This window comes from Rutilus rutilus (assembly GCF_951802725.1).
Source record: "Rutilus rutilus genome assembly, chromosome: 3".
Taxonomy (NCBI): domain Eukaryota; kingdom Metazoa; phylum Chordata; class Actinopteri; order Cypriniformes; family Leuciscidae; genus Rutilus; species Rutilus rutilus.
This window is the reverse complement of record NC_140211.1, coordinates 41,633,740-41,661,418: the sequence shown is the minus strand read 5'-3', so window position 1 is coordinate 41,661,418 and position 27,679 is coordinate 41,633,740. Positions and strand designations below refer to the sequence as shown.

Here is a 27,679-nt window from a genome sequence, read left to right as displayed (position 1 = left end):
GTCGTGATGTGCGGCAATGGCGGCAACATACACTTTCAGGGTGGAGGGAGACAGCCTTCGCTCCAACCCTTCTTGCAGGAAGGAAAGCACGACACTGATGGGGCATTTCGTGGGTTCTAGATTTTTAGAAGAACACCAGTTGACGAAGAGTTTCCACTTCAACGCATAGGCATGTCTCGTGGACGATGCTCTAGCGGAAGTGATGGTAGCCACCACCGCTGGTGGTAGGGAACTCAAACCTGCCTCGTCCCATCCAGGAGCCACACGTGGAGGTTCCAAAGATCGGGACGAGGGTGCCATAAGGTGCCCCGTCCCTGAGAAAGCAGGTCCTTCCTCAGAGGAATTGGCCAGGGAGGTGCTGTCGCGAGGAGTACTAGTTCTGAGAACCAGGTGCGGTTGGGCCAATACGGGGCAACCAAAATTACCTGCTCCTCGTCCTCCCTGATCTTGCGCAAAGTCAGGTCCACCTGTGCGTCCCCGAACTGATCCCAAATCAGCTGAACCGTCTGGGGATGGAGTCGCCAATCTCCAGCAAGAGGCCGAAGCCGAGACAGCTCGTCGGCCGCCTGGTTCAGGTCTCCCGGGATATAAATGGCTCGAAGCGACCTCAGATGCTTCTGACTCCATATAAGGAGGTGGCGGGCGAGTTGTGACATACGGCGGGAGCGCAGACCACCTTGTCGGTTGATGTACGCTACAGTCGCGGTATTGTCCGATCGGACTAGTACGTGTTGACCCCTGAGCAACGCATGGAAGCGGTGCAGGGCAAGGCGTACAGCCAACAACTCGAGGCAATTGACATGCCAAAGGCGCTGGGGTCCTGTCCAGGAGCCCGCCGCAGCATGTCCATTGCACATGGCGCCCCAGCCCGTGGTGGAGGCATCTGTTGATACAACAACATGCCTGGACACTCGTTCCAAGGGCACTCCGGCCCGAAGAAAACTGAGGTTCGACCACGGGGTGAAGGTCTGACGGCAGGTCGGAGTCACTGGGACTCGGAGCGTGCCGTGATGCCATGCCCACCTCGGGACTCGATCGCGAAGCCAAAGCTGAAGTGGTCTCATATGAAGCAAGCCGAGCGGCGTGACTGCGGCTGCGGATGCCATATGCCCCAGGAGCCTCTGAAATATTTTCAGTGGAACCACACTCTTGCCCTCGAACTGACGAAGGCAAGTCAGCAGTGACTGCGCGCGCTCGCTCGTAAGCTGCGCGCACATGGCGACCGAGTCGATCTCCATACCGAGAAAAGAGATCCTCTGCACTGGGCAGAGTTTGCTCTTCTCCCAGTTGACCCGAAGGCCCAGACGAGCTAGGTGCCGGAGCACTAGGTCCCTGTGTTCGCAAACCTGATCTCGAGAGTGAGCTAGAATCAGCCAGTCGTCGAGATAGTTCAGGATGCGAACCCCGTGTTCCCGGAGGGGAACAAGGGCTGCCTCGACGACCTTCGTGAAGACGCGAGGAGACAGGGCTAGCCCGAAAGGGAGAACCGCGTACTGGTATGCCTGCCCCTCGAAAGCAAACCGTAGAAACGGTCTGTGTCGAGGAAGAATGGAGACATGGAAGTAGGCGTCCGTCAGGTCGATCGCTGCAAACCAATCCTGCGGCCGTATGCACTCGAAAATGCGTTTGGCCGTGAGCATCTTGAACGGCATCCTGTGAAGGGAGCGGTTCAAGACGCGCAAGTCGAGGATTGGTCGTAACCCACCGGATTTCTTCTGTACAATGAAGTAGGGGCTGTAAAAGCCGGACCTCATTTCGGCTGGAGGGACAGTCTCGATCGCACCCTTCGCCAGTAAGGTAGCGACCTCCGCTCTCATAACCGGGGCATTGCCACCGACCAAAGTGAAGCGGCCTCCCCTGAAGCGGGGAGGAGACCGCGCGAACTGAATCGCGTAGCCGAGCCTGATGGTCCTCGCGACCCAGCGGGACAGCCTGGGAAGCTCTAACCAGGCTTCCAGGAACTGTACCAGCGGGGTCATGCGGACCACAGACGTACCCTCGGTGGTGCAGCGAGGCGGAATGACCGGCCCAGGCGTGGGTGGCATAGCGGCCCGGTGCGGGGGCACGGTCATTAGCCGCGTCCTGCCAGAGGAGGCCAGGGGAGGACCAGCGTCCCACTGAGGCGTGCTCTGGCAGGGAACTGGCGACAGAGGGGGACGAGAGTGGCGAGGCTCGTAAGCGGCGCGCACTGTCATCCGGACACTCTGTGTGCTCAGAGATGGGGAAGTGAGTTCTTTCTTTAACCACATTAGGGTGCCCTGCTACCGTCTCCTGGGAAGAACTCAATGCCATCTCTGAGCAGCCCGTCTCAGGAGCGCCGCTTGGCCTGGCGTTTAGCGGGGCACGGGGCGGGAGAGGGCTGTGGCGCCTTCCTACGGCGTCCTCAACGACGCGACCCGGATGGAGGCTGCTGCTGGGGCCGTGCGGGAGGGGCGGGAGCCGTAGAAGGGCGCCCTCGGCGGCGAGCAGACTGAGGCACCTGTGCCGACGGCTGGGTGGAGGCAGCAGCTGGCCGTCGGGGCAGGACGTGTTTGAGAGCCTCAGTCTGCTTCTGGGCGGTCGAGAACTGCTGGGCAAAGTCCTCAACCGCCCCGCCGAAGAGGCCAGCCTGGGATATGGGAGTGTCGAGGAACCGGGTCCGCTCGGCCTCACGGATATCAGCCAGGTTGGGCCACAGATGTCTCTCCTGGACCACGCAAGTGGACATCACCTGACCCAGGGAGCGTGCGGTCACCTTCGTCGCTCGGAGAGCAAGGTTGGTGGCGGCACGCAGCTCATCAAAGAGCACTGGGTCAGTCCTCCCCTCGTGCATGTCACGCAACATCTGGGCCTGGTAGACCTGGAGTGTCGCCATGGCATGCAGTGAGGAGGCCGCCAGCCCCGCAGCTCTATAGGCCTTCGCCACAAGGGTGGAAGAGAACCTACAGGCTTTGGAGGGGTGCTTAGGGTCGCCACGGGAAGAAGCACTCTGAGGACACAGTTGCATCGCAACAGAGCGTTCAACCTGGGGAACCCCAGTGTACCCTTTGGCGGCCGCCTGATCGAGAGGAGGCAGGGCGGAGGAGGTCGCCGAGCGATCACGAGAAGACAATGGTGCCTTCCAGGACCTCGTGACCTCCTCTTGCACATCCGGGAAGAAAGGCATTGGGGACGCGCGCTGACGAGGATCAGTGGCGGCACCCAAAAACCAATCATCCAGCCGCGAGCGCACCGGACCAGGTGGCGGGGACCACTCAAGCCTGATGGCCGCGGCTGCCCGGGAAAGCATGGCAGTCATCTCGGGATCAGACTCGGGCAATGCTGGCAGCACAGCCGAATCCTCACTTCCCAAGGACTCTTGCCCACCCTGTGATGCAGCGATCGACATCGAATCTTCCTCTGGAGCGCCAAATGAGACCCGCGGCAAGTCAGAGGACTGTACCGCGGGCTCATTTGAAACACTCGCGGGTTGCACGGCGCTAGAGGACGGTGTGGAGCGTGGAATAGTCGGCGCTTTGTCCCACACCGTAATCCTCAGGTCACCCTGGCCGCCAGCCGAAGTACTAGCTCTCGCGGAGCCCGTAGATCGGGGTGCGGATGAGGGGACTCTCACATGAAGATCATTGAGTCTAGACCGCAACCGTGCGATGGGCATGTTCCCGCAATGGGAACATGACTCATCCACAAACGCTGCCTTAGCGTGCTCAATACCCAGACACACAAGACAGTGATTGTGCCCATCAGAGTCAGAAATGAGAAGACCGCAACCAGAAGTGCACGGGCGAGGCATCTTTAAAAAGACAAGCTCAAGCGTGCAAGCTCTTTTAGAAAGGAGATTTCTCCACAAATGCTGAAGCGACCAGGGAGAGAACACACAAACACTGGCAAATCACTGCACAGATAAGCAGGGAATGTGCACTCGCTGGAACTCGCTGTCACACCAACACTTGGAGAGAGGCTCGTCTCGAAGAGAAATGAAGAGATGAATCTCAGGATTGGCTGTGGAGTGAAGTACATCAACTTGGCTCCGAAGCGAAAACATATCTGCATGTTGCCAGCGCACTTCCTTATATACCCCCAGGGTGGGGCGGAGTTACGCTATGCAAATTCCGCAGACCCATGGCATTTCTTTGCCATTGGCTCGTTTTATATACTCGAAGATGATAGGATTTCTAAGCGAAACCCCATTCGTCGTCATCCGACGTAACTCGGAGTGACAACGAAAGGGAACTACTGTAATCCTATAGAGAGAGGGAAGATGTTGATAGTAAATATCTAAGATAAGGTATAAGTAAAGGTAGAATGTCCTTATAGCTCAAAAAAAATAAAAACTTGATTTGGTTAAATTTTAAATTTAGTTGGATATGGAAATTCAGGCTGAAACAAAGTAAATAAATTGAAATAAAATTGAAATAAAGAGTAAACATGGAGTGTCCTCATAGCTCTGGCAACTAAAAGGGAAATTGAATAAGCAAATTGATTTAATTAAATTCCAAATTTAATTAAATTCAACTTAACTGAATAGGAATATTTTAGCTCAACAGGTGTAAATACACAAAATAAAATTGGGGTAGACTAAGTCGGAATAAATGAAACACAAATAAAAACCAAGGTATCTGGGTTTCAACTAAAAGTGAAACCAAAAGGGAGGGGGTCGAGAGAGAGAGAGAGAGGACGGAGTAGTTTAAACCACCTATGAGACATGCTTCGTGAAGCGCTGAAACCAGTGTGAATCATTTGTCTCAAATCAGTGATTCTGAGCATGTATCAGACTGCTAAAGTCACGGGATTTCAGTAAACGGGATTCCTTGCGCGTCTTAGCTGTTTCGAAATTATTCTAAATTTCAACGGTTCGTGAACCAGTGTGTATTTAATTTCTATGTGATTTTGTATCACTTTTATAGATTCGTACACATTTAATGACACATTTGATAAAAGGAAGAGGCGAATTTAATAGTCTCTTATTGGTCTGATTGACCAAGCTTTCATAAAACGAGCCCTACAGTTTACTAAGTTATCGTGCCTTGAAAGACACCTCATATTAAAAGGTATTAGATAGTTTGTGCGTTGCTATTACTTGCTTACACCTTTGATCAAACCTTTGCGATTGGTTTGTGAAAGGTGTTTCATTGAGTTGAGTTTTCTCTACACTTACACTGTTCTGACCAGCAGGGGTCACCAACGAGGGCGCTTCAAAACAAAGAATCATTTGTGCCACAATTGACTCCTTTGATTCAAAGCATCGAGGAGCTTTGACTCTCGTTACTCGTGTTCAAATCACTATCCTTTTGTTTCAAGGGCCAAGGTCCAAAGTCTATAGTCTTTGGTTTAAAGGTTACACTTTACGCTCACACGTGTCTAAGTTTTAGCCGGCGCTAAAAGCTATCCGTCGAGGTAAAGGGCTTTAACTTGTATGCGTGTAGGGTTGCTATGGAGCAAGCTTTACACAAGGGTCTGTGAGGTTTTGTGCTGTTATCAGACTATCAGAAGTGCCTGGTCGCACTTCCCGGTGTCATGTGTTGCTAAGAGACCCATGCCAACCAACAACACAAATCAAACGGAGCAGCGATTGGTTGTGATGAAGGTTTGCATTGAGAACTCCAGTTTAAACACATGAAGTTGCATGCAAGTGATGCAACTCTTTCACAAATCAAAACAGCACAGTCCCTTACAGACAATGGCAAATTTCTAGTTAGCTAGGCTAGAATTTATACCACTAATTCGACGTGATTGTTTCATATGAGCGGTTCAGCGGTTTAATATGAATACAATGACGTAACGAATAATAAGGCCTTAATCGGTGACTGAGGAGCATCGCTCAATCACCTTCAAAAATGCTGAAAATGGGGATTTCTTCACCCCCCTCAGGTTAATTTGTTCTGGTACCATTTATACGCGCGGCTAATCTGAGATTTCTTCGTCAGAGTAGGCTTACGCTCGATTTAGAACTGAAATTAGGATTGCTTCGCTAATATCAGGAGTTTCTTATCGTAAGATTTAAACATGCATTATAGCATTGATAAACTTTCTGCCGTTCGTAGGAAGGCATATTCAAGCTATAGTTTTGCTGATTTTATCAGAAACTTGTACGTGCATGTATACAATATTAATAAAAACTTATGGGACAACAACATGTGATTGATTACTGTCTGCTTGCATACAATGTTTAATACGATTGCCTGCATTCTCCACCAATCTGTAACAATATTAGCTCAAAGGGGAAATATTAATAATAATCCATAATTACCAATTATGATTAATTATTAATATTTGGGTCAGTTAATTAGATTAACTTTGAGGTAAGCTAAATTAATATTACAATCAATTAATCAGTTCCAACGAACTCTTTTGATTATTCATTTATTCTAAGAAAAGTGTACCTTTCATGGCCACCGAAAACTGGGTTCCCCCCAGTATCAGCAGTAGTGTTGCGGCCAGATGAGAAAAAACTAAGAGGGCAAGGTCACTGTGGACTGTCTCTAATAAAGCCTGAGAAAGGTCCCACCTCTCCGGGTTTGCTTTACCAATGAGAAGGGTGGATTTTCTGGCGGGAGTTTCCTCTGTGGGCAAGATTTATGAGTCTTTGTCCTAAGTGTGGTTAGACCTCTGCCTTACCCTTTTTCTGTTCATTAATGCTCAGATAGATATAACAAATCCACACTGCATTCTAAGAGAAGGTGATGTACATCAAAGTGTGAGTCATTAAATGAGGATTAATTAGATAGGAGACATGATACAGGTGAGGTTACATTGACCGTTGGTTGGTTGTATAATAAAAAACATACCATAGTATATACATAATAGTACACAAGACAGTAAATCATTCACACAGTTTGAATTGAATTTATTTCAGGATAACCCCTTGAGATGTATCATCTCATTTTCAAGGGGGTCCTGCGCATATGTACAGACACAAAGGTTAATCACACAGTACATATACAAAAAAACACAGATACAAACATATATACAAAACAATACCTCGCTCACCTGCCCTTGCACCCATAATTAACATAGCACACATATTAAAGTATATTCACAAATAATCAACCGAATACATAAGAAAAAAAATAAATAAATAAATAAAATAATAATAATAATAATAAATCGATTAACAATATGATACCTTATGACAAAATGTAACATACAGGATAATGTCACATCTCACATGGAAATGTAAAAGAATATCAAGATAAAGAAAATAACAAAGAAAGTCATAATTGCACACATATTACTAAATGTTTTTTACATGAACCAATTATATGTAATACCATTGGTGTCCCTAATTACAAGAACATGTAGTTTTAAGAAAAGAAAAAAGTGACGATTTGAATAACCCAAATGTAGAAATAGACCTCAAAAAAAGAGGAAGGTTATTCCAGTCATGAGGGGCTTTATATTGGAATGCTCTCCTACCAGCTACAGAAAGTAACCTTGGTACCAAAAAAAATGTTGAACATTGGAGGTGTCTAAGTGAGTATGTTGAGCAATAGGGTATTAAATGCTGTTTCAGGTATGCAGGACAAATGGAATGAACACATTTAAAAATAAACAGAATCCAGTGGTAATCCCTACGTGGTTTCGGTTGCAACCAGTGTAGTGAATCATACATAAAACAATGATGAGTTTTAAATGGACAGTTCAATATAAATCTGCAAAGAGAATTGACCCTTCGCTAAGCCCCGCCCTCCTTAGTTACTGTTGCTACGCCTGTCAAGCTTTTGCGCCTGGCACGTCTATTACAGTATGTATGCACCAGTTTCAGACATTCCCAAGGAGATAATTAGTCATTTTTGGCGAACAGGTGAAAATCTGAGAGAGCAAGACAAAAGGGACTGCAGTATGCATTCGAGGGATATATCCACGACATGATATGCAAACGATTAGAGAATAATTTCATCAAAATTGAAGCTAAAGCCTATAACGTTAGGTCCCAGCGCAAGCAGCAGCGCCTCATACGCTGACCATTCAAATGGGAAACACACAAATTGAGGAACAGCTATGTGCATGCACAGCAGGGTGGGTGAAATTTGAAAATATTCTAATATTTATAAATCAAACAGCTTATCCATAAGTATTGTGGAATAAACACAAGACATTAGCCTGACCACTTTGCAAAGATAACATTCTCCCGCTTATATTTTTAGTGCGCCAGGCTACTGCTCACACGTCGTGGGTCACATAAGTGACTACTGTTTATGAACTGATTAAGTTTGCATACCAACCTTTTCCTTGGAGATCTCCGGCAAGCCCCCTGGTTTACTTTTACTAGAACTAACACCGGGAGAGTTGCGATCGGATTGGGGTACTAGTTTGGCCGTCGATTAACAAAATGCTGAAATATAATTTTAAGTAACGTTAAGTTATGTTAGTGAGCCTCCGTCTTGCCTTTAATCACACTGCTTGATCCACGAGCTGGACAATAACTTTATTCTAGAGCTGCTATAAAGTCAAAACACTTTACTTTTAATTTCCTATTATCAATGTAAAGCTGCTTTGGAACAATCTACATTGCTAAAAGCGCTATATAAATGAAGATGACGCCCGGCATTTCTCCCCTTGGGTTTTAGGTTTCAGGAAGGGAACAAAATCCACCACCCTGTCCAAACTTTTAGGATACCGGGTATCAGATTTGCACAATCCATACGCACAACGCTTCAGCATGTTTCCCTCGCTCGAAAGCTTGCCAGACCTCCCAAGCCTAGTTACGGTTGCTAAGCCATGATTGGCCTGTGGCGGTTTTCGGGCGTGGCTTAGAGAAGGGTCAATTGAATACAACATTAAGGGGTTTAAGATTGGACTCAAAGGTATTAGTGTAAACTATGTCTGCATAATCAATAATTGGTATTACCAGTTGAGAAATAATTTTTTTCCTGACTTGAGTCGAAAAACAATTAATTGATCTGTACAGAGTGTTAAGACATCCATATACTTTCTTAATGATATTATCAATGTGTATCTTAAAGGTAAGGTTGGAATCGAGCCAGAGGCCCAAATATTTAAATTCCTCCACAATCTGCATAAGGGACCCATCTAAAAACTTTATTTCAAAACAGGAAGCACAACGGCGATTTTGTATCGTGGAAAACACCATGCAGCAAGACTTCTTCATGTTCAACAGAAGTTTATTAATGAACAGCCACTGTTGTACTTTATCAAAGTCAGATTGAAGAGTTCTTTGAACTTGCAGCAAATCCCGATCAGAGGTATAGATGACACTGTCATCAGCATAAAGCTCTAATTCACAATGAGAACAAACATGTGCCAGGTCATTGATAAAAATGGAAAAAAGTAAGGGGCCTAAAGTAGAGCCTTGAGGAACACCTTTATCAACAATTAAATAATCTGACTGGAATCCTTGGTAAACAACACATTGACGTCTATTATGCAAATAAGAGTTGAACCAGAGCACAGCATGTTTATTCAAACCAATAGAGTAAAGCTTATCCAGTAGAAGATAATGGTCAACCATATCAAAGGCCTTTGAGAGATCAATAAAAGCAGCTCCAGTGAAATGACCATTATCAAAACCCGAGAAAACATCATTTGTCAATTTTAAGAGAGCAGTTGAAGTAGAAAAATTGGATCTAAAGCCAGATTGATGTGGAGATAAAATGTTATAATTATTAATGTACTCAGTTAGTTGATTAAAAATTAATTTTTCAAATATTTTAGCAACTACACAAATGATAGAAATCGGACGATAATTATTCACATCAGATTGATCTCCACCTTTGAAAAGAGGTGTCACTCTTGCAGCTTTCCAAATTTGTGGCACAGTACAAGTAGTTAATGATAGATTAAAAAGATCTGCAAGAGGAAACATCAATATGTGAGCTGCAATTTTGATAAACTTAGCTTCCAGATCGTCTGGTCCTATACTACACTTTAATTTAAGGTCCTGTAATACATTAAAGACATCAGTAGGCATGATCTTTTTAAATGAAAAAGAACCAGCAGGCATAGAAGAATAAGAAGACCATGCCAAACCATCAGTGCAAACAGATTTTAAACTACATAAAGATGAAAAATGATGATTAAAGGCATGAGCTATATGCAAAGGATCAGATAAAATGTCATTATCCTTGCATATTTGTTTCACAGAAGTTTTTTTATTTTTGTTAAGAATGTTATTTAAGTGATTCCAGAATTGCCTAGGATTATTGAAATCACGAGAAAAGCAGTCTCTATAATAATTAGATTTGGCATTCCTAGTTTCAGTTTTACATTTATTCCTTAACTGCCTGTATATTATCCCATCCGATTCATCTTTTGATAAACGATATTTAACCCAAGCTTTATCCCTTTGTTTGAATAATTGGAGTAAATTAGAATTTATCCATGGTAAATGTCTACCTTTGACTTTAATCGTTCTCACAGGAGCATGTTTATCAATTACGGTTTTAACTTCAGTATAGAAGAAATTCCATGCCTCTTCCACAAGTGGAATTAGTTGAAGCCTGTCCCATCTAATATCTACTAGATCACGTATGTAATAATCAACATTAATATTTTTACATTGCCTTATTGTGATATATTTATAGGGGGAACTCTGTATTTTAATTTTCCAAATGCAGTATATTATAGAATGGTCACTAATACAATCTGATAAAACACCCGATTTAATAATCCTATCCGGATTGGAAACAAGGATCAAATCAAGCAAGGTAGAAGAACGGCCATCAACTCTCGTGGGTTCTTTAATTAACTGAGTAAGGCTTACACTGCCTAAAAGATTTCTATCACCTAAGGAAGATCGATCCAACCAGTTATTATTAAAATCACCTAATATGATCAGTTCATTGTGTCTATCAAGAGAATTAATAGTAGCCAAGATACCATTTAAGGAATCAGTGGGAGCAGAGGGAGGTCTGTAAATATTACCGATAGTAAGCTGTTTATTTTCATGAAAAATTATATTAGTAAAAAGACACTCAAAGTTAGTAGGCTCAACATTAGGAGAAACACACTCAGAAACCAGATTTGTATCAACATAAGTAGCAACACCTCCTCCTCTTGATGTCCTATCAGCTCTATATAAAACATAATTATCAATTCCCACCTCATCATTAGTGATTCTGTTATGAAGCCATGATTCAGAAATAGTGATTATATTAGGTTTATGTAAAGCAGCCCATACCCTGAGAAGATCAATTTTAGTAGCAAGGCTCCTGATGTTGAGATGAATGACTTTTAATCCTTTAATTAAATCAATAACTCACAAATAAGTAGTAGGCATATAACAAATAGGGTATAAGGAGCAGTGGCGAGAACAACAATGTTAACAAATTTTAGACAAACAGAAACAAAGACAAATATAAAACAAAAAAGACTAAACAAGCAAAACAAATAATCCATAATTGAGCAGCAACTATAAAGAATAAATGACTCAGGGAGTCCCAAAACCCACATAAATAAGAATAATTGTTTTCTATAAAAAGAAAAATATTTTTACTTTATTTTAATCATTTATCGGTTCCTAATGGTTTCACAGTGAATAGCCTACATCAGATAAATTAATAACTAAACAAATTATGAGTAGTGTATGTGACAAAGACTACTATATTCTGGAGTGCCAAATTAAAAACTCACATTAGCTACTCATAAGCAGAGCAAAAGGACAAACCAGATCAGGTCTCAGACTATCAACCAGCCATCAGCAGGAACAAAACAATCAAAAAATAAAAAATAAAAAATAAAAATATTAGGCTAAAGCAGAAAAGTCGAGACAGAAGTTTCTGGGATGCATGTTCATTTATAGATCAGTTAGTCTATGATTAATGCAGCAAAGTCTGTATTAAAGATTGTTTCTGTCTTCCCATTGTCTCTCCCTTGCGCATGTGGCCACATTCCTTTGCCCCATAAAATCAACTTATCTGATCATGGTAGGACCTTCTTGCCCTGTTTGGAGGATGGGACCACAGATCCCAGAGTGAAGTTTAAAGATTCTTTTGTACATATACCAAATAATTGTGTCTGATTTGTCTCAGTCGTTACACCGGGATAACTTCCCCTGCTAGTTCGCTGTTAATGATATGCCGGCACATTGACAATACTCAGCAATAGTGTTGACTGATGAATTTGCACATGGTTTGTCTTAAAGCACATTAAAAACACCACATACACATATAAACAACATTAAAAACTTGATTTTCACCACAGGGGGACTTTAAGAAAAGACTGGTCCAAGTTTATTTGAGTTCTTGTTTGAGTTTTTTTTTTATTATTTATTTATCCAAAGTGATTTAAAGGACTCTTACTAAAAAACAACCTTGTTGAAGGGCACAGTTGTGATACGGGCATTCAGATGTTACAACAGCTGTCTAGGTAATGGTGACCTGCCCTTTAGGTTTCATGGTCAGAAAAGGCCACGGTATTTTCCTGTGTCATTGATTTTGGCTGGGGTGCATGTGGCACACGTTCTAGCCTACACAATGTAATAGAGAATATAATGTCAGCAGTATAATGTCACAGAGTGTGATAAAAATGTGAATCAATATGTGGAGAAAAAAGTGGGTTCCCTTTCGTAAAGGGAACTCCCGCTGCATCGATACTCGATACTTTGGGGAATGCCTTCGGCATGAAGCGTCTGAAGTCAACTATGGAACTATTCCAATCTTGATTGGTGCAACGTCACCCGTGACGTCGCATGTGACGGTGATCCGGAAGCTACAAAAGGGTCACAGGAACCAGGAAATGTTAGCTTCTGGTCTTCAGCAAGCGCTCTATGTCATCTTGTCTGTTCTATTTGGTGTTGTTTGTCCCGTGAAAAGAGTATTATTTATGGCGAATAAAGAGAAGCTATTCAGGCAGTGTGCGTCCCCTTGCCCACGTTATTTAAGCGAGGGTGACACACACTCGCTTTGTGTAGTTTGTCTGGGAGTGGAGCATGCACGGGCGGTGCTCGAGGGCGATGTCTGTGCAAACTGTTTTCAATGAAAAAGCTCCGCTCCCATTTGAGCTTGTTCGATCAATTAGATCAGGCTCGCGTTTCCAGTGCATTAGGTCCCGCGTCTGTTGAGGCAGCGCGCCGCTTGTATGCATGGGATTCGCACGTGGGGCTGGCATATAATACCGAGACGGTTGCGACCCTTTCTCAGCGTTTATCAACCAGCCCCACTTGTCTCGCGCACGGTTCGGAAGCCCGCGCTGCGGCTTCTTCCGACCGTGTTAAAGACACAGCGTTTGATTTATCTGGCTCCGAGGAGTTAGATATTATCTATCAACACTGAATCACGTGGATATGGGGATTCGCCACCCCATATTCCCCTTAGTGAGGAGTTGCTGGAGGTTGTAATCAGGGCAGTGGTTAAATTATATGTTAAATGGCCATATAATAAGCAGGAAGCGACTAAGAAAAATAAAATGAATAAGCGCTTCCTGCAGACCCAGTAACAATCTTCGTGTCAGAGCCTTCCCTTTTTCACTGATCTCCATACTGAGGTATCGAGATCGTGGAAAAATCCATTTTCATCTCAATTATTTTCCCCGCATGTATATATTTACTCATCCATTAGGGAATCTAATGAAAATGGTTATGAGGTGATGGCTCGGGTTGAGGAATATTTTGCGAAATATTTTCTCCCCGACATTGCGTCACCCCTGATAGCTCAGACACTTCCCTCCAAATCTCGTACATCGAATTTGTTAGGGAAAGCATATATGGCGGTAGGTCGAGCCGGTGCATGCCCACACATGATGGGGTTATTACAGGCATACCTGGCTGACCTCCTCAAGCAGGTGGATGATAACTGGGAGGTCTCACTCAATGATATTACTGAATTTCGTAGAGTAGCTGACTTATCTCTCCGTATTATTAAAGAGACGGCCCGTGCTATTGGCCGTTCTATGGCAGCACTAGTCGTCTCAGAGAGACATTTATGGCTTAATCGCTTGAGGATCGGGGAGAAAGACAGGGCTTTCCTTCTCGATGCTCCCCTTTCACCTTCTGAAAAGGTGTTCTTGCCGCGTTTGGCGACGCGGGAAGAACCGTTGTCGAGAGGCTTCAGGAGGCAGAGCGACAATCAGCAGTTGTCAGTCCAGGTCTCATGGGGTTGTTGCCAGGGGGCAGCCTCATGGGACAGCCGCCAGCTCCTCATATTTTGAGAAGGTTTCCTCTCGTGCCCCCCCGTATAAGGCTTGGGGCCAGAAGAAACATTCTCGCACGAAGCCCTCCATACCGAAGACAGGTCTGAGGACTGTCTCTCGGGCTAAGATGGCTTCAACTAAGAGGTCTTGTCGTAACACGCAGACCCTTATGGGCGTTCCCCCAGGAGAGCGAGTACAGGAGTCTCGCCCCCTTATGCAGCCCTTAGGAAATCGATGTTCGCTTCTCGCCGCCGATGGCGCTTCGGGACACATCGGCTTCCAGCGAACACAAATCGCAGTATCTGCCCGAAGACGTTGCGGCCCTGTCGAGTTCGCCGCCTCTCAGGAGGTCTGTAGAGAGCATATTTCGGTTAGTTCCTGCCAGTTAGCTGCTTCAGGTCACCGAATCCATTTGGAAATTTATAGCCGAGGCCAGTCTCGAGGGACTGGTCCCCATAATGGCATATTTAGACACTCAAAATATAGCCTAGGGGGTCCTGCTTACAGTGGAGCTAATATACAAATATTATCTACTAAGGGGGGTTCACATGTCGGCCAGCCCCGAGCAGGGTCGGTTCTTGGAACAGGAAGTGTAGTCCCTCTTAACACAGGAAACCTCAAAGTGGGCTCTTCCTTGGTTATGGGAGCCCGGGTTCTACAGCTGGCACTTCATAGTTCCTATGAGGGGGGGAGTTAGGCCTTATTTTGGATCTCATGGTACTGGATCAACCTCAGAGGGGGTTCAGATTCAAGTGACCGACTGTCAGTCAGACCAGCTCCGAGGACTGGTCTGTCTTGATAGATCCACAGGCTCCTTAACTCCTCTTTCCCTTCTAACCCCATCACAGAAAGTTTCTGAGATCGGCTTTTGGGGGGAAAAGCACATCAGTTCTGGACTCTTCCAGTCGGCCTAGCCTTATCCCCTCGCACCTTCACTAAATGTATGGACACGGCCCTTGCTCCATTGAGACTTCAGGGGGTCCGTATCTTATAGATGACTGGCTCATTTTGGCTGAGTCGAAAAGAACTAGCAATTCAACATCGAGATGTTGTTTTGCATCATCTGAGGTGCGTGGGGTTGAGACTCAATGTGAAGAAAAGTTCCTTAACTCCTCTTCAGAGGATTACGTTCCTGGGAGTAGAGTAGGACTCAGTCACGATGCGGGCACAATTGTCTCCTGCTCGTATAAATACTATCTTAAACACAATGAAGAGTATTAGGTTTGGCCAGGCTATCACTGTCAAACACTTTCAAAGAGCTTTGGGTCTTATGGCTGCAGCTTCCACGGTAGTAGCCTTTGGTCTGCTCCATATGAGGGCCTGGCAGTGGTGGCTCAGGAACAAGGGATTTTCTCCTCTGGAAAACCCTTTTCGTACAATCAGAGTTACGCGCAGATGCCTTCGTTCTCTTGTCGTATGGAAGAAACCATGGTTCCTGTCTCAGTGCCCGGTTTTGGGAGCACCATGTGAGAGAAAAACTCCGACCACGGATGCGTCCCTCACGGGCTGGGGTGCGGTTATGGAGGGCCGTTACACCCGAGGTACTTGGAAAGACCATCATCTCACATTGCATATTAATCGCTTGGAGATGTTGGCCTTATTTTTTGCCCTGAGGCACTTCCTTGTAGACCTCAGAGGCCATCATGTTCTTGTTAGGACAGACAATATGTCGGTGGTCTCTTATATCAACCGCCAAGGAGGTTTGAGATCTCGCCCTCTTTGTAGACTGGCGCATCAAATTCTTCTTTGGTCCCAGGACAAATTTCTCTCTGTCAGATCTATTTATATTCCTGGGGTTGAAAATATGGGAGCAGACATCCTGTCGAGGCAGGGGCTGAGGCCCGGGGAATGGCGGCTCCACCCTGAAGTGGTTGAGCTTATATGGAGAGAGTTTGGCCGGGCGGAGGTTGACCTGTTCGCTTCTCATGAGAACTCTCATTGCCTGCTCTGGTACTCTCTCTCACATCCAGCTCCTTTGGGCTTGGATGCCATGGTACAGATGTGGCTGAGGTCACATCTGTACGCTTTTCCCCCGATCGCTATGCTCCCTGGGGTTCTAGAAAGGGTCAGGAGGTACGGAGTGAGACTACTCCTTGTAGCTCCGTACTGGCCGGCCCGAATTTGGTTTTCGGACCTTATTAGTCTCTTGGAGAGTCCTCCATGGAAAATTCCTATTAGGAGAGGTCTTCTGTCTCAGGCTGATGGTACAATATTTCATCCACGACCAGAGTTATGGAGACTATGGGTCTGGCCCCTGAGGGGGTCCCACCCATAATTAGGTTGCCCTTTCCACCGAGGTGGTCAGGACATCCATACTAGAACCCCACTCTACTAGGAACTAAACAATTAAGTTAGGGAGGGCATTGAACCCAGTTTTTTACTGCCCACTGGCTTCAGTACTGGTGTTCCATCCCGCTCTCTAACGGGATCTCCTGTTCATGCTTAGGACCTCTGTGGCGGCCTCAGTGCCCTCCGCAAGCCTCTAAGGGTGTTCTCGAAAGGACGTTCCCACTGAAACTCCATGTTCCTGTAGATTGGAGGATGAATCCTTTTCATCCAGCCTATTGGCATCAGGCTGATGGGTTATCCCTGGCACCCATCATGTCCTGTGGGTGAGGTATACGAATATATATTTGAAATATATATGTATATATAGGAGAATCTATTGAGTCTGCTTCCTGCTCGTCTTACTCCCTGGAAGAGTGGTGGTGCTGCCCCCTCTTACTTGCTTGTGTGGGAGCCACTCAACGTTATTTTTGCCCGGTACTGAGGTACCTGTAGGCAATGTTAAGATTCTTCGGGTATTCCATCCTCCATCGCATGTGTCGGATGGTCAAGGTCGTAGCCTTTGAGGTTCCTACATTAGGCCTCAGGCTGAGAGAAGTCAGTCCATCTAGTTATGCATCAAGGGTTAGGAGCTATTCCCTTTATTAAGAGTACAGTTGGTTATCTAAAACCACTCATATCTGAAGTACAAGGTGCGCTTTTGCCTTCACCTCTCATCTAATATTTTCTACTGTCTGGGGCTCCCATCCATGAGGTCAGTCGAGCCTCCGGCTCCAGACCTCCCCTTCTTGCACCAAATCTTATGACAAGCTAGTTTGGATCTGCCCTCTACTCATTCTATCGTCCGTGAGTGTACCAGATGCTTTATACCAGGGCGTTTTTTCTCTCAGTGTGGCGGCGTGGGGATTCGTTCCCCAAAGTATCGAGTATCGATGCAGCGGGAGTTCCCTTTACGAAAGGGAACGTCTCGGGTTACGTATGTAACCCTCGTTCCCTGAGTAGGGAACGAGACGCTGCATCCCTCGGCCACACTTTTCGCGCCCCTGAGAACGACTTGCTTTGACCAATTAGAAGCTAACATTTCCTGGTTCCTGTGACCCTTTTGTAGCTTCCGGATCACCGTCACATGCGACGTCACGGGTGACGTTGCACCAATCAAGATTGGAATAGTTCCATAGTTGACTTCAGACGCTTCATGCCGAAGGCATTCCCCAAAGTATCGAGTATCGATGCAGCGTCTCGTTCCCTACTCAGGGAACGAGGGTTACATACGTAACCCGAGACGATTTCTGTTCTGGTTTAGAAAATAACTTAGAAATGTCGAAATCTAAATGTCTCAGTTGTATTACATAAAAATATTATTTGATGTTCCTTGTTTATTATGCTAGGAGGAAAGCAATGCTTATCAATAACGTCCTTGCATTTATTGGTGGAGGCCTGATGGGGATGTCCAAGATCAGCCGGTCATTTGAAATGATGATTTTAGGACGCTTTACCATTGGGACATATTGTGGTAAGTATTACTCTTTTTCTTACACATTGCTAAGGTATCTAAGGTATATGAACTAAAAGTACATTAAAGCAGTTTATTTTCATTACAGTAGGCTAAATGTTTAATCTTAAAGGGTCATGAAACCCCAAAATAAATGTTTTGAGATGTGAATAGATATGTACAGACTGCACATCGAGGTACTCATTAAGTCTTGCAGCTGAAATTATTAATTTGACAATTTCTGTGTAATTCAGTAAACAATAAATTACAATGAACTCACCCCATAATGAGCACAGTGTATTATTAAACTCATGAGGGAGATTTATTCATTAATAACACTGGATGGGTTAAGTCAATCCCTTAATACATAACATTATCAATAAATAACAATAATTGTACTACCCATACAGAAAAAAAAAATATTGAAATATATTTTAAAGTGTCAAAAATATATGTGGCATATATTCCAAATACATTGAAATATATTTGCATTGTTGTTCACTTATATTTATCATTTTGAAATATATTCTGAAATATAACAAAAATATATGATGTTAAGTGTGAAATATATTTACATTTATAACATGTAATGTAAAATATATGACAAAATATATGGTCATAAAATGTTTGCTTGTCTTTAGCTTGATAAAGAAGGGTTGAAAATGTATTTTGATCATAGTAATTCCTCTACCTTTTCCCCTATACACAACAGTAGGCTACCATATTTCACTACTGTATTATGACACACAGCTATAATAAATACTGTACTTACATTTAAATGACTGCAATGTAAAATGACAGATAGTTGCTTTCCTAGGACTATTAGGCCATATTAGGTGGCACGTACCTAACACTAAGTGCAATTATTAGATTTATTGTTTTCGACATCTTTCCCGAAGTCATTTAAATATTGAAAATATGCACAATATTTATGATGCAAGTATAACAGTGACACTCCAACAGTGAAGTGCACTTAAACAATAGATAGAACTCAGTGTCTAACACTGAATACACACACTATTAAATAGCTGTATTCAATTCTGTAAAAATAGGGGAAAAAACTCTGCGTTCTGTGTGTTATTTCCTACATAAAATTGTCATTTTAGGCCAATAAAGTCAGTAAACGGGCAGCCGTGGCCTACTGGTTAGGGCTTCGGGCTTCGGGCTTGTAACCGAAGGGTTGCCGGTTCGATCCCTGACCAGTAGGAAAAATGTGGGCGGTGGAAGTGGTAGAGCACTGCTCTCCCATTTCCACATCCATGGCTGAAGTGATCTATCTAAAAAATAAATTGAAAATGTGTTGTTTGTTTGTGAAAATGTTAACTTTTTAAATTTCAAAGTATATTTCAAATGAAACAATTTGCAAAAGTTAAAACATATATGAACATATATGTAAACATATATGAAAATATATTTACATATATTTAACTAAAATATATTTATTGGGCCAATTTCAAATATTTGCATATATACCAAAAATATATTTTGAAAATATATTTCAAATATATTTCTTTTGTGTATGGGTAGTAAGAAATCCAATTCGAGATATCTCTAAAGACGTTTTGACTAGTCTAATGCTGCGTTCATGCCATGTCGTAATTACGGTAAATAAAGCTTTGAAAGGGAACTCAGTTTGTTACTCACTGTGTGGAAAGTTTTCGCGCCCAGAAATCCGCATCTCATAGAGTGTGCGAACACTGAGTTGAACTCTCTTTCAAGTCTTCTTGCACTTGAAAATGCATGATTGGCAAAGTAGTATCCTCGTAAACATAAACAGTTTAGAAAGAAAATGCATGACAGTATATTGGATCCGTCCATTAGCTCTTAAAGTGACAGCAGCTTAATCTATACTTGCTGCCGTCTGTGTCCTTGAAGGGATACTTCACCGATTAGCATTAAGCTTTGTATCAGTAGAAGCCCGATAGTATTTTCAAATGACCGTGCTGAGACGAGAGATTTCTGAATTGTGTGTCTGGAAAAAAACCTCAGATGACGCAAAAATCGTCATTTAGCGTCAACGGAGGCTTTTTTGGCCAGAGGCTAGAGACTACAGCCAGTAGTAGGAGCTATTTCCGCATGTTTTCAACCCGCCCAAACTTACTGCTTGTCCTTTTCTGGTTTTGGCTGTACATCCCGGTACAAAGCAATTTAGCACCATTTCGATGGAAAAAATGCTAGTATTTAAATTGTTTAAATTAATTTATCAACTAACTCGTCACGGAGACTCACGATAAAACGCCGTCTTTTCAGTTTCGAGTCAACCAGTAACTTAGTTGTATCATTTCTTCCAATAAAGAATCCATAAAAGAAGGTTATCTCTGTAACCGGTAGGCGTGGCTTGGGAGTGGCCTCGTAGGGCAGCGAAGCAAGTGCATTCTGGGAGTTGTTGTCTCTCATCCACATGAGCCAAAAATAAATTTTCTGGCTTTTCTCAGTCTAGAAGACTTCTAAAATAATTTCACATTTCTACTACATAAATGACCCAATTTAAATACGCATTCATCTTTCCAGCGGTGAAATATCCCTTTAATGCTAATCAAAATGTTAAAAAAAATCACTCACTGATCTTGACTGAATAACTTTTGTAACTTTAATAAGGATTAATCTATGATTAATTAATACAGTGAAGGACTATGCAGTCATTTTACATTTGATTACTTTATTACATTTCTGCACCTGAAAATCATGAATTTTGTCTTAACAGCCTGTTTTTGCAATAAAAAAAAAAAAAGTCTTATGGCTGGTAAAAAATATTTATGGCCGGAAAATTTTCTTAAGTCACCAGCCATTGGCAGGTGTGGCAAAAAGTTAGTTTTTGGCCCTGCACACAGGTAATTAGAGATATCTCTAATTCAATTTCAACTAGTCAAAATTATACTTTAAGATATCTGCATTGTAGTCAGATCTGTTTTTGTGTGCAGTGAAATGTCTCGGTTACGTATGTAACCCTCGTTCCCTGAGTAGGGAACGGAGACGTTATGTCGGATGATGACGAATGGGGTTTCGCTTAGAAAGCCTCTCACCTTCGAGTATACAAAACGAGCCAATGGCAATGAAATGCCATGGGTCTGCGGAATTTGCATAGCGTAAGTCCGCCCCACGTCGTGGGTATATAAGGAAGTACGCTGGCAACGTGCAGATATGTTTCTTCGCTGAGGAGCCGAGACTGAACTCCGGCGTTCCAGCGGTACAGCGGAAGTGGCAGGGAGACGTAACGTCTCCGTTCCCTACTCAGGGAACGAGGGTTACATACGTAACCGAGACGTTCCCTTTCGTGGTCACTCCGAGTTACGTCGGATGACGACGAATGGGGTCCCCAGTCTAATCACGCCACCTCGGCTGTCTTCCAGTGCCCTGCGTAAGTCTGAGCTCCCTGTTGTGAGACTAGCACGGATGAAGGAGTCCTACTTAACACAGGAATACCAAGGTACACTGGGAAGCATATCTCAGCGGAAATATGCAATTATGCCCAACCCGAAGGGGGGGACTTGGAATACACATATGACCCCGAGGGGCTGCATATGGAGTAACACTGGGGTGTCCAGCCGCAGGTGGAATATTTCAACCCCAGGGGTGGCAAGGTGGCTTGCCGAGGGAAAGACACATGCTCAGAGAGGCTTACAGTGGAAATACACATGTGGGGGTCGCCCGGAGGGGGAACCATGCACATGGAGGCACCTAGCCAAGCGCGAAAGCTGCCGGAGGCATAACTCTGGCGTTGACGTCGACAGTGCTGGAGGAGACTCAGGGCTTATTAGGCTCACCTGAGGAGAATATCACACGTATCCCGTCCGTGGAGAGGAATGGCGAGCAAGCGAAGACACCTGAGCAGAATCTAGTACCGGCTAGTTGAAGCGAGTACATGAGAAGAAACTGGCTCCACTCGGAGATTATAGAATCTCGCAAATGTATTAGGTGTCGCCCAGCCTGCAGCTCTACAAATGTCTGTTAGCGAGGCGCCATGCGCTAGAGCCCAAGAGGATGCCACACTCCGAGTGGAGTGGGCCGTCACACCAAGGGGGCATGGTCGACCTTGCTGCTGGTATGCCAAAGCAATGGCGTCCACTATCCAGTGGGACAACCTTTGCTTGGAGAGAGCCTTTCCCTTCAGCTTCCCACCATAACAGACAAAGAGCTGGTCTGAGGTCCTGAAACACCGCGTTCTGTCTACGTAAGCACGGAGGGCACGTACTGGACAGAGCAGTGCCAAGGCTGGGTCTGCCTCCTCCAAGGGCAGTGCTTGCAGGTTCACTACCTGGTCTCGAAAGGGAGTGGTAGGAACCTTGGGCACATATCCAGGCCGGGGTCTCAGGATCACGTGAGAGTTAGCCGGCCTGAATTCCAGGCACGCTTCGTCAACCGAAAATGCCTGCAGGTCCCCTACCCTCTTGATGGAGGCCAATGCAACCAGGAGCGCTGTCTTCATTGACAGGAACTTAAGCTCCACTGATTGCAGAGGCTCAAAGGGAGCACTCTGCAGGGCAGTTAAAACCACTGAGAGGTCCCAAGAGGGTACGAGGGGAGGGCGAGGAGGATTCAGGCTCCTCGCTCCCCTCAGGAACCTGATGATCAGGTCGTGCTTTCCCAGAGACTTACCATCAACTGCGTCGTGATGTGCGGCAATGGCGGCAACATACACTTTCAGGGTGGAGGGAGACAGCCTTCGCTCCAACCCTTCTTGCAGGAAGAAAAGCACGACACTGATCGGGCATTTCGTGGGTTCTTGATGTTTAGAAGAACACCAGTTGATGAAGAGGTTCCACTTCAACGCGTAGGCATGTCTCGTGGACGATGCTCTAGCGGAAGTGATGGTAGCCACCACCGCTGGTGGTAGGGTACTCAAACATGCCTCGGCCCGTCCAGGAGCCGAACGTGGAGGTTCCAAAGATCGGGACGAGGGTGCCAAAGGGTGCCCCGTCCCTGAGAAAGCAGGTCCTTCCTCAGAGGAATCGGCCAGGGAGGTGCTGTCGCGAGGAGTACTAGTTCTGAGAAACAGGTCCGGTTGTGCCAATACGGGGCAACCAAAATGACCTGCTCCTCGTTCTCCCTGATCTTGCGCAAAGTCTGCGCAAGGAGACTCACTGGGGGAAACGCATACTTGCGTAGGCCCCGCGGCCAGCTGTGCGCCAGTGCATCCGTGCCGAGCGTGCCCTCGGTCAGGGAATAATACAGGTCGCAGTGGGACGAGTCGTGGGAGGCAAACAGGTCTACCTGTGCGTCCCCGAACTGATCCCAAATCAGCTGGACCGACTGGGGATGGAGTCTCCATTCTCCAGCGAGAGGCCAAAGCCGAGACAGCTCGTCGGCCGCCTGGTTCAGGTCTCCCGGGATATAAATGGCTTGAAGCGACCTCAGATGCTTCTGACTCCATATGAGGAGGTGGCGAGCGAGTTGCGACTGTATGCTACTGTCGCGGTATTGTCTGATCGGACTAGTACGTGCTGACCCTTGAGCAACGCACGGAAGCGGTGCAGGGCGAGACGTACAGCCAGCAACTCGAGGCAATTGACATGCCAAAGGTGCTGGGGTCCTGTCCAGGAGCCCGCGGCAGCATTGCACATGGCGCCCCAGCCCGTGGTGGAGGCATCTGTTGATACAACAACATGCAGAGAAACTCGTTCTAAGGGCACTCAGGCCCGTAGAAAACTGAGGTTCGACCACGGGGTGAAGGTCTGACGGCAGGCTGGAGTCACTGGGACTTGGAGCGTGCCGTGATGCCATGCCCACCTCGGGACTCGATCGCGAAGCCAAAGCTGAAGCGGTCTCATATGAAGCAATCCGAGCGGCGTTACTGCGGCTGCGGATGCCATATGCCCCAGGAGCCTTTGAAATAGTTTCAGTGGAACCGCACTCTTGTCCTCGAATTGGCGAAGACAAGTCAGCAGTGACTGCGCGCGCTCGCTCGTAAGCTGTGCGCACATGGCGACCGAGTCGATCTCCATACCGAGAAAAGAGATCCTCTGCACGGGGCAGAGTTTGCTCTTCTCCCAGTTGACCCGAAGGCCCAGACGAGCTAGGTGCCGGAGCACTAGGTCCCTGTGTTCGCAAACCTGATCTCGAGAGTGAGCTAGGATCAGCCAGTCGTCGAGATAGTTCAGGATGCGAACCCCGTGTTCCCGGAGGGGAACAAGGGCTGCCTCGACGACTTTCGTGAAGACGCGAGGAGACAGGGCTAGCCCGAATGGGAGAACCGCGTACTGGTATGCCTGCCCCTCGAAAGCAAACCGTAGGAACGGTCTGTGTCGAGGTAAGATGGAGACATGGAAGTAGGCGTCCTTCAGGTCGATCGCTGCAAACCAATCCTGCGGCCGCACGCACTGGAGGATGCGTTTGGCCGTGAGCATCTTGAACGGCAGCCTGTGAAGGGAGCGGTTCAAGACGCGCAGGTCGAGGATTGGCCGTAACCCACCGGATTTCTTCGGTACAATGAAGTAAGGGCTGTAGAAGGCGGAATGACCGGCCCAGGCTGAAGCGCCCAGGGAGAAACACACACACTGTCGGCAGATCACTGCACAGATCAGCAGCAGGCAATGCGATCTCGCTGGAACGCGCCATCACTCCAACACACTGAAGAGCCGCTCGTCTCGTAGAGTGAAGATGATTCAGAATGGCTTGCAGGAGTGAAGAGAACTCTTGGCTCCGAAGCGAAAACATATCTGCATGTTGCCAGCGTACTTCCTTATATACCCACGACGTGGAGCGGACTTACGCTATGCAAATTCCGCAGACCCATGGCATTTCATTGCCATTGGCTCGTTTTGTATACTCGAAGGTGAGAGGCTTTCTAAGCGAAACCCCATTCGTCGTCATCCGACGTAACTCGGAGTGACCACGAAAGGGAACTGAATTTACTAAGCTCCTCCCCATTTTAATTGTATCATGTTTCAGATATCCATAAAGTAATTTTGACCAGTAAGGATGTTAATTCTAGATATTAAAATTCTTCCCAGTCACAAAGCTAAATGCAGATATCTCCAAAGAAAGGTCATTCTTGTTAAAAAAAAACAAACAAAAAAAAACTAATTGTGATATCCATAATTAAATTGCAGATATCTTTAATTGTAATTTGACTAGTAATACATTACTTTCAATTTTCAATTTCAATTGACAGTATTTTGGATATATTTAAAGATGATGAATTAAATATATATTAAATTTGAATTATGACAAGTCAAACACCAGTTAGAGATATCTCGAAATATAATTATTACTAGTGGTAATTCAATAAAAGATATCTCTAATTTAATTATCATTAGTGAACTTGTAATTTGAGATATCTTTAATTAGAATTATGCCTTGTACAAAATCAATTTAGATATCTATAATTACAATTTCTTCTAGTAAAAACTCAAAACAAAAATTTGTAGATATCAGAAAATATTTTCCAATGGAAGTCAATTGGAGAATATAACTAGTCAAAATAGCATTGTAGATATCTCGAATATATTTTATGACTAGTCAAAATAACATTGTTGGTATCTTAAATCCAGTTACAAGAAGTCAAAATTGCAGAATAGATATCTGGAATTGGAATTTTGCCTAATCAAAACTAAATTACAACTAGGGGTATTTTAAGGGTTAGTTCACCCAAATAATTAAAAATTGACTCACCCTCGAGCCATCCTAGGTTAATATGACTTCCTTCTTTCAGCCAAACACAATCTGAGTTATATTAAAAAATATCCTGGCTCTTCCAAACTTTAAAATGGGAGTGAATGGTACCCTATAGATATTGATGCCCAAAAAAGAGCATCCATCCATCCATCATAAAAGTACTCCATACAACTCCAGAGCAGTGGTTCTTAACCTTTTTTTACTCCAAGGCCCCCTTCCCTTTGAGTCAATACTGCAAACATACTTTACAACTTAAAAGTACTTACTCTGCTCAGTCATACAGTAATTAAACAAATAAGCACAAGTCAACCTTCCATAACAAACAAGACCACAGGGGGATGCCAAAGGACTGACTAATCCATTCAGAATTATTAAACACACCAAAATACAAATGAAAAATAAAAACATTCTGAATGTGTGGAAACTCACCAATCTAAAGGCAGGTCATTGTCATCAGTGGACAGTTCCTCTGTCAGAACAAACAATAGTGCCTATGTTTGGAGCGGCAGGTGCCCACGGATCCTCACAAACTTCTCTAAAACACGCTTCTTCGGCGGGCATCCGTTATATAACACTCACAGACAGTACATTCATTTTGACAACTACGTGAATATATTGAACTGTGTTAATGCAGAAATACAATGTTATAGCAATAAATGAGCCGAGAGTGCACAAACATGTTTTTTTTTTTCTGCATCAATAACGGACATTAATGCGCAAGCATTCCCAATGTTCAACTATGTCACTGTAATCGTCTTTACCTTCATTTCAATCGTCATCCATCAAATCTTTATTAGCGACATACTGTCCATGTCCAGAAAGGTAATAAAGACATCATCAAAGTAGTCAATGTGACATCAGTGGGTTAGTTAGAATTTTTTGACTCCGCAATGTTGCTGACATGCACACTTACGCACCATTTTAAAAAATATAGCAATACCAAAATACAAACAATGTAGAATAGCTTGAATACAGCGTGCGTCTCCCTCAGACTGTAAACGAAGCTCGGGCGCACCAGATAACACATCAGCAGCGTCTTACGTCAGCAGCGTCACTGCTGAGTCGTGAACGCGGATTGACAACAGACCCGGAAGAGAATACAATGCTGAATAAAGTCGTAGGTTTTGTTATTTTTGGACCAAAATGTATTTTCGATGCTTCAAAAAATTCTAACTAACCCACTGATGTCACATGGACTACTTTGATGATGTTTTTTTTACCTTTCCGGACATGGACAGTATACCGTACATACATTTTCAATGGAGGGACAGAAAGCTCTCGGACTAAATCTAAAATATCTTAAACTGTGTTCTGAAGATGAACGGAGGTTTTACGGGCTTGGAACGACATGAGGGTGAGTCATTAATGACATAATTTTCATTTTTGGGTGAACTAACCCTTTAAGTAAAGGATTTGGACGTTTTTTGACTGGTTTTTGACTGGTTTAAAAAGTGGAAATCTGAAACCATTCAGCTCTGCACAATTTCAAGAACATTTGCGATTTACAGATTTTACATCTAAAAGAGAGGCGTACGTGCGTTTTTTGGCCATTCGTTCTCTGAATCACACGTACGCACATTTGAGAAATGACCGTAATATCAAAGGTAGGACGGTTTCTATGCAACATTCTATAAATGAGGCCCACAGTCTTGATTTATCAGTAACTCTTTGCTGAATGTGTTTCATATTTGTACACAGTGGAATTTAATTAAAGAGTCTTGGATGCTATCTAAACAGAATTAAATTTCTTTAATAATTTAGAATTATTTAATTCTGTCAGAGCCAATAGTCTAATTTGGGTAGCACAACGACATGTAGGCCTAGTCCAGTTTTGCTTCAAGCGACACAAGTTTGAATCCCTCCTCATCCTTTGAACTTTGCTTTCTGTCCCGTCTACAACTGAATAAAGGCAAAGATAATTATTTAACTATGTAATGAGGGCAAAATCTCCAGTGTGCAGAGAAAGAAAGTTTATCCTTGAAAAAAAACGTAAAAAAATATCCTCTTTGTATATTGATGACACTGTTGTATCAGATAACATATAAAACATATAAAAACTATATACATCATCCTTTAACCCTAATTCCAGTGCTTTATTTTTTTGTAAGATACAACCCTTCATTCAATGTGTAAGTATAAATAACAAAAACCTGTGTGAAGAGGAGATGTCATTAAATGAATTAGATAATATCATTAAAAAATACTCCTTTCAACAAAAGCCCA

The 27,679-nt window shown here is 44.4% G+C and overlaps 1 protein-coding gene across 2 annotated transcripts in view; it reads left to right on the top strand.

The window, feature by feature from the left end:
- Positions 1–27,679, top strand: part of LOC311287283 (solute carrier family 2, facilitated glucose transporter member 4-like) — a 64,520-nt gene that overhangs the window by 23,205 nt on the left and 13,636 nt on the right. For both annotated transcript variants that reach the window (XM_084404004.1, XM_084404003.1), the window contains one exon: positions 17,739–17,863. In XM_084404004.1, the coding sequence (XP_084260130.1) occupies positions 17,739–17,863 (125 nt within the window). The remainder of the gene's footprint in view (positions 1–17,738; positions 17,864–27,679) is intronic.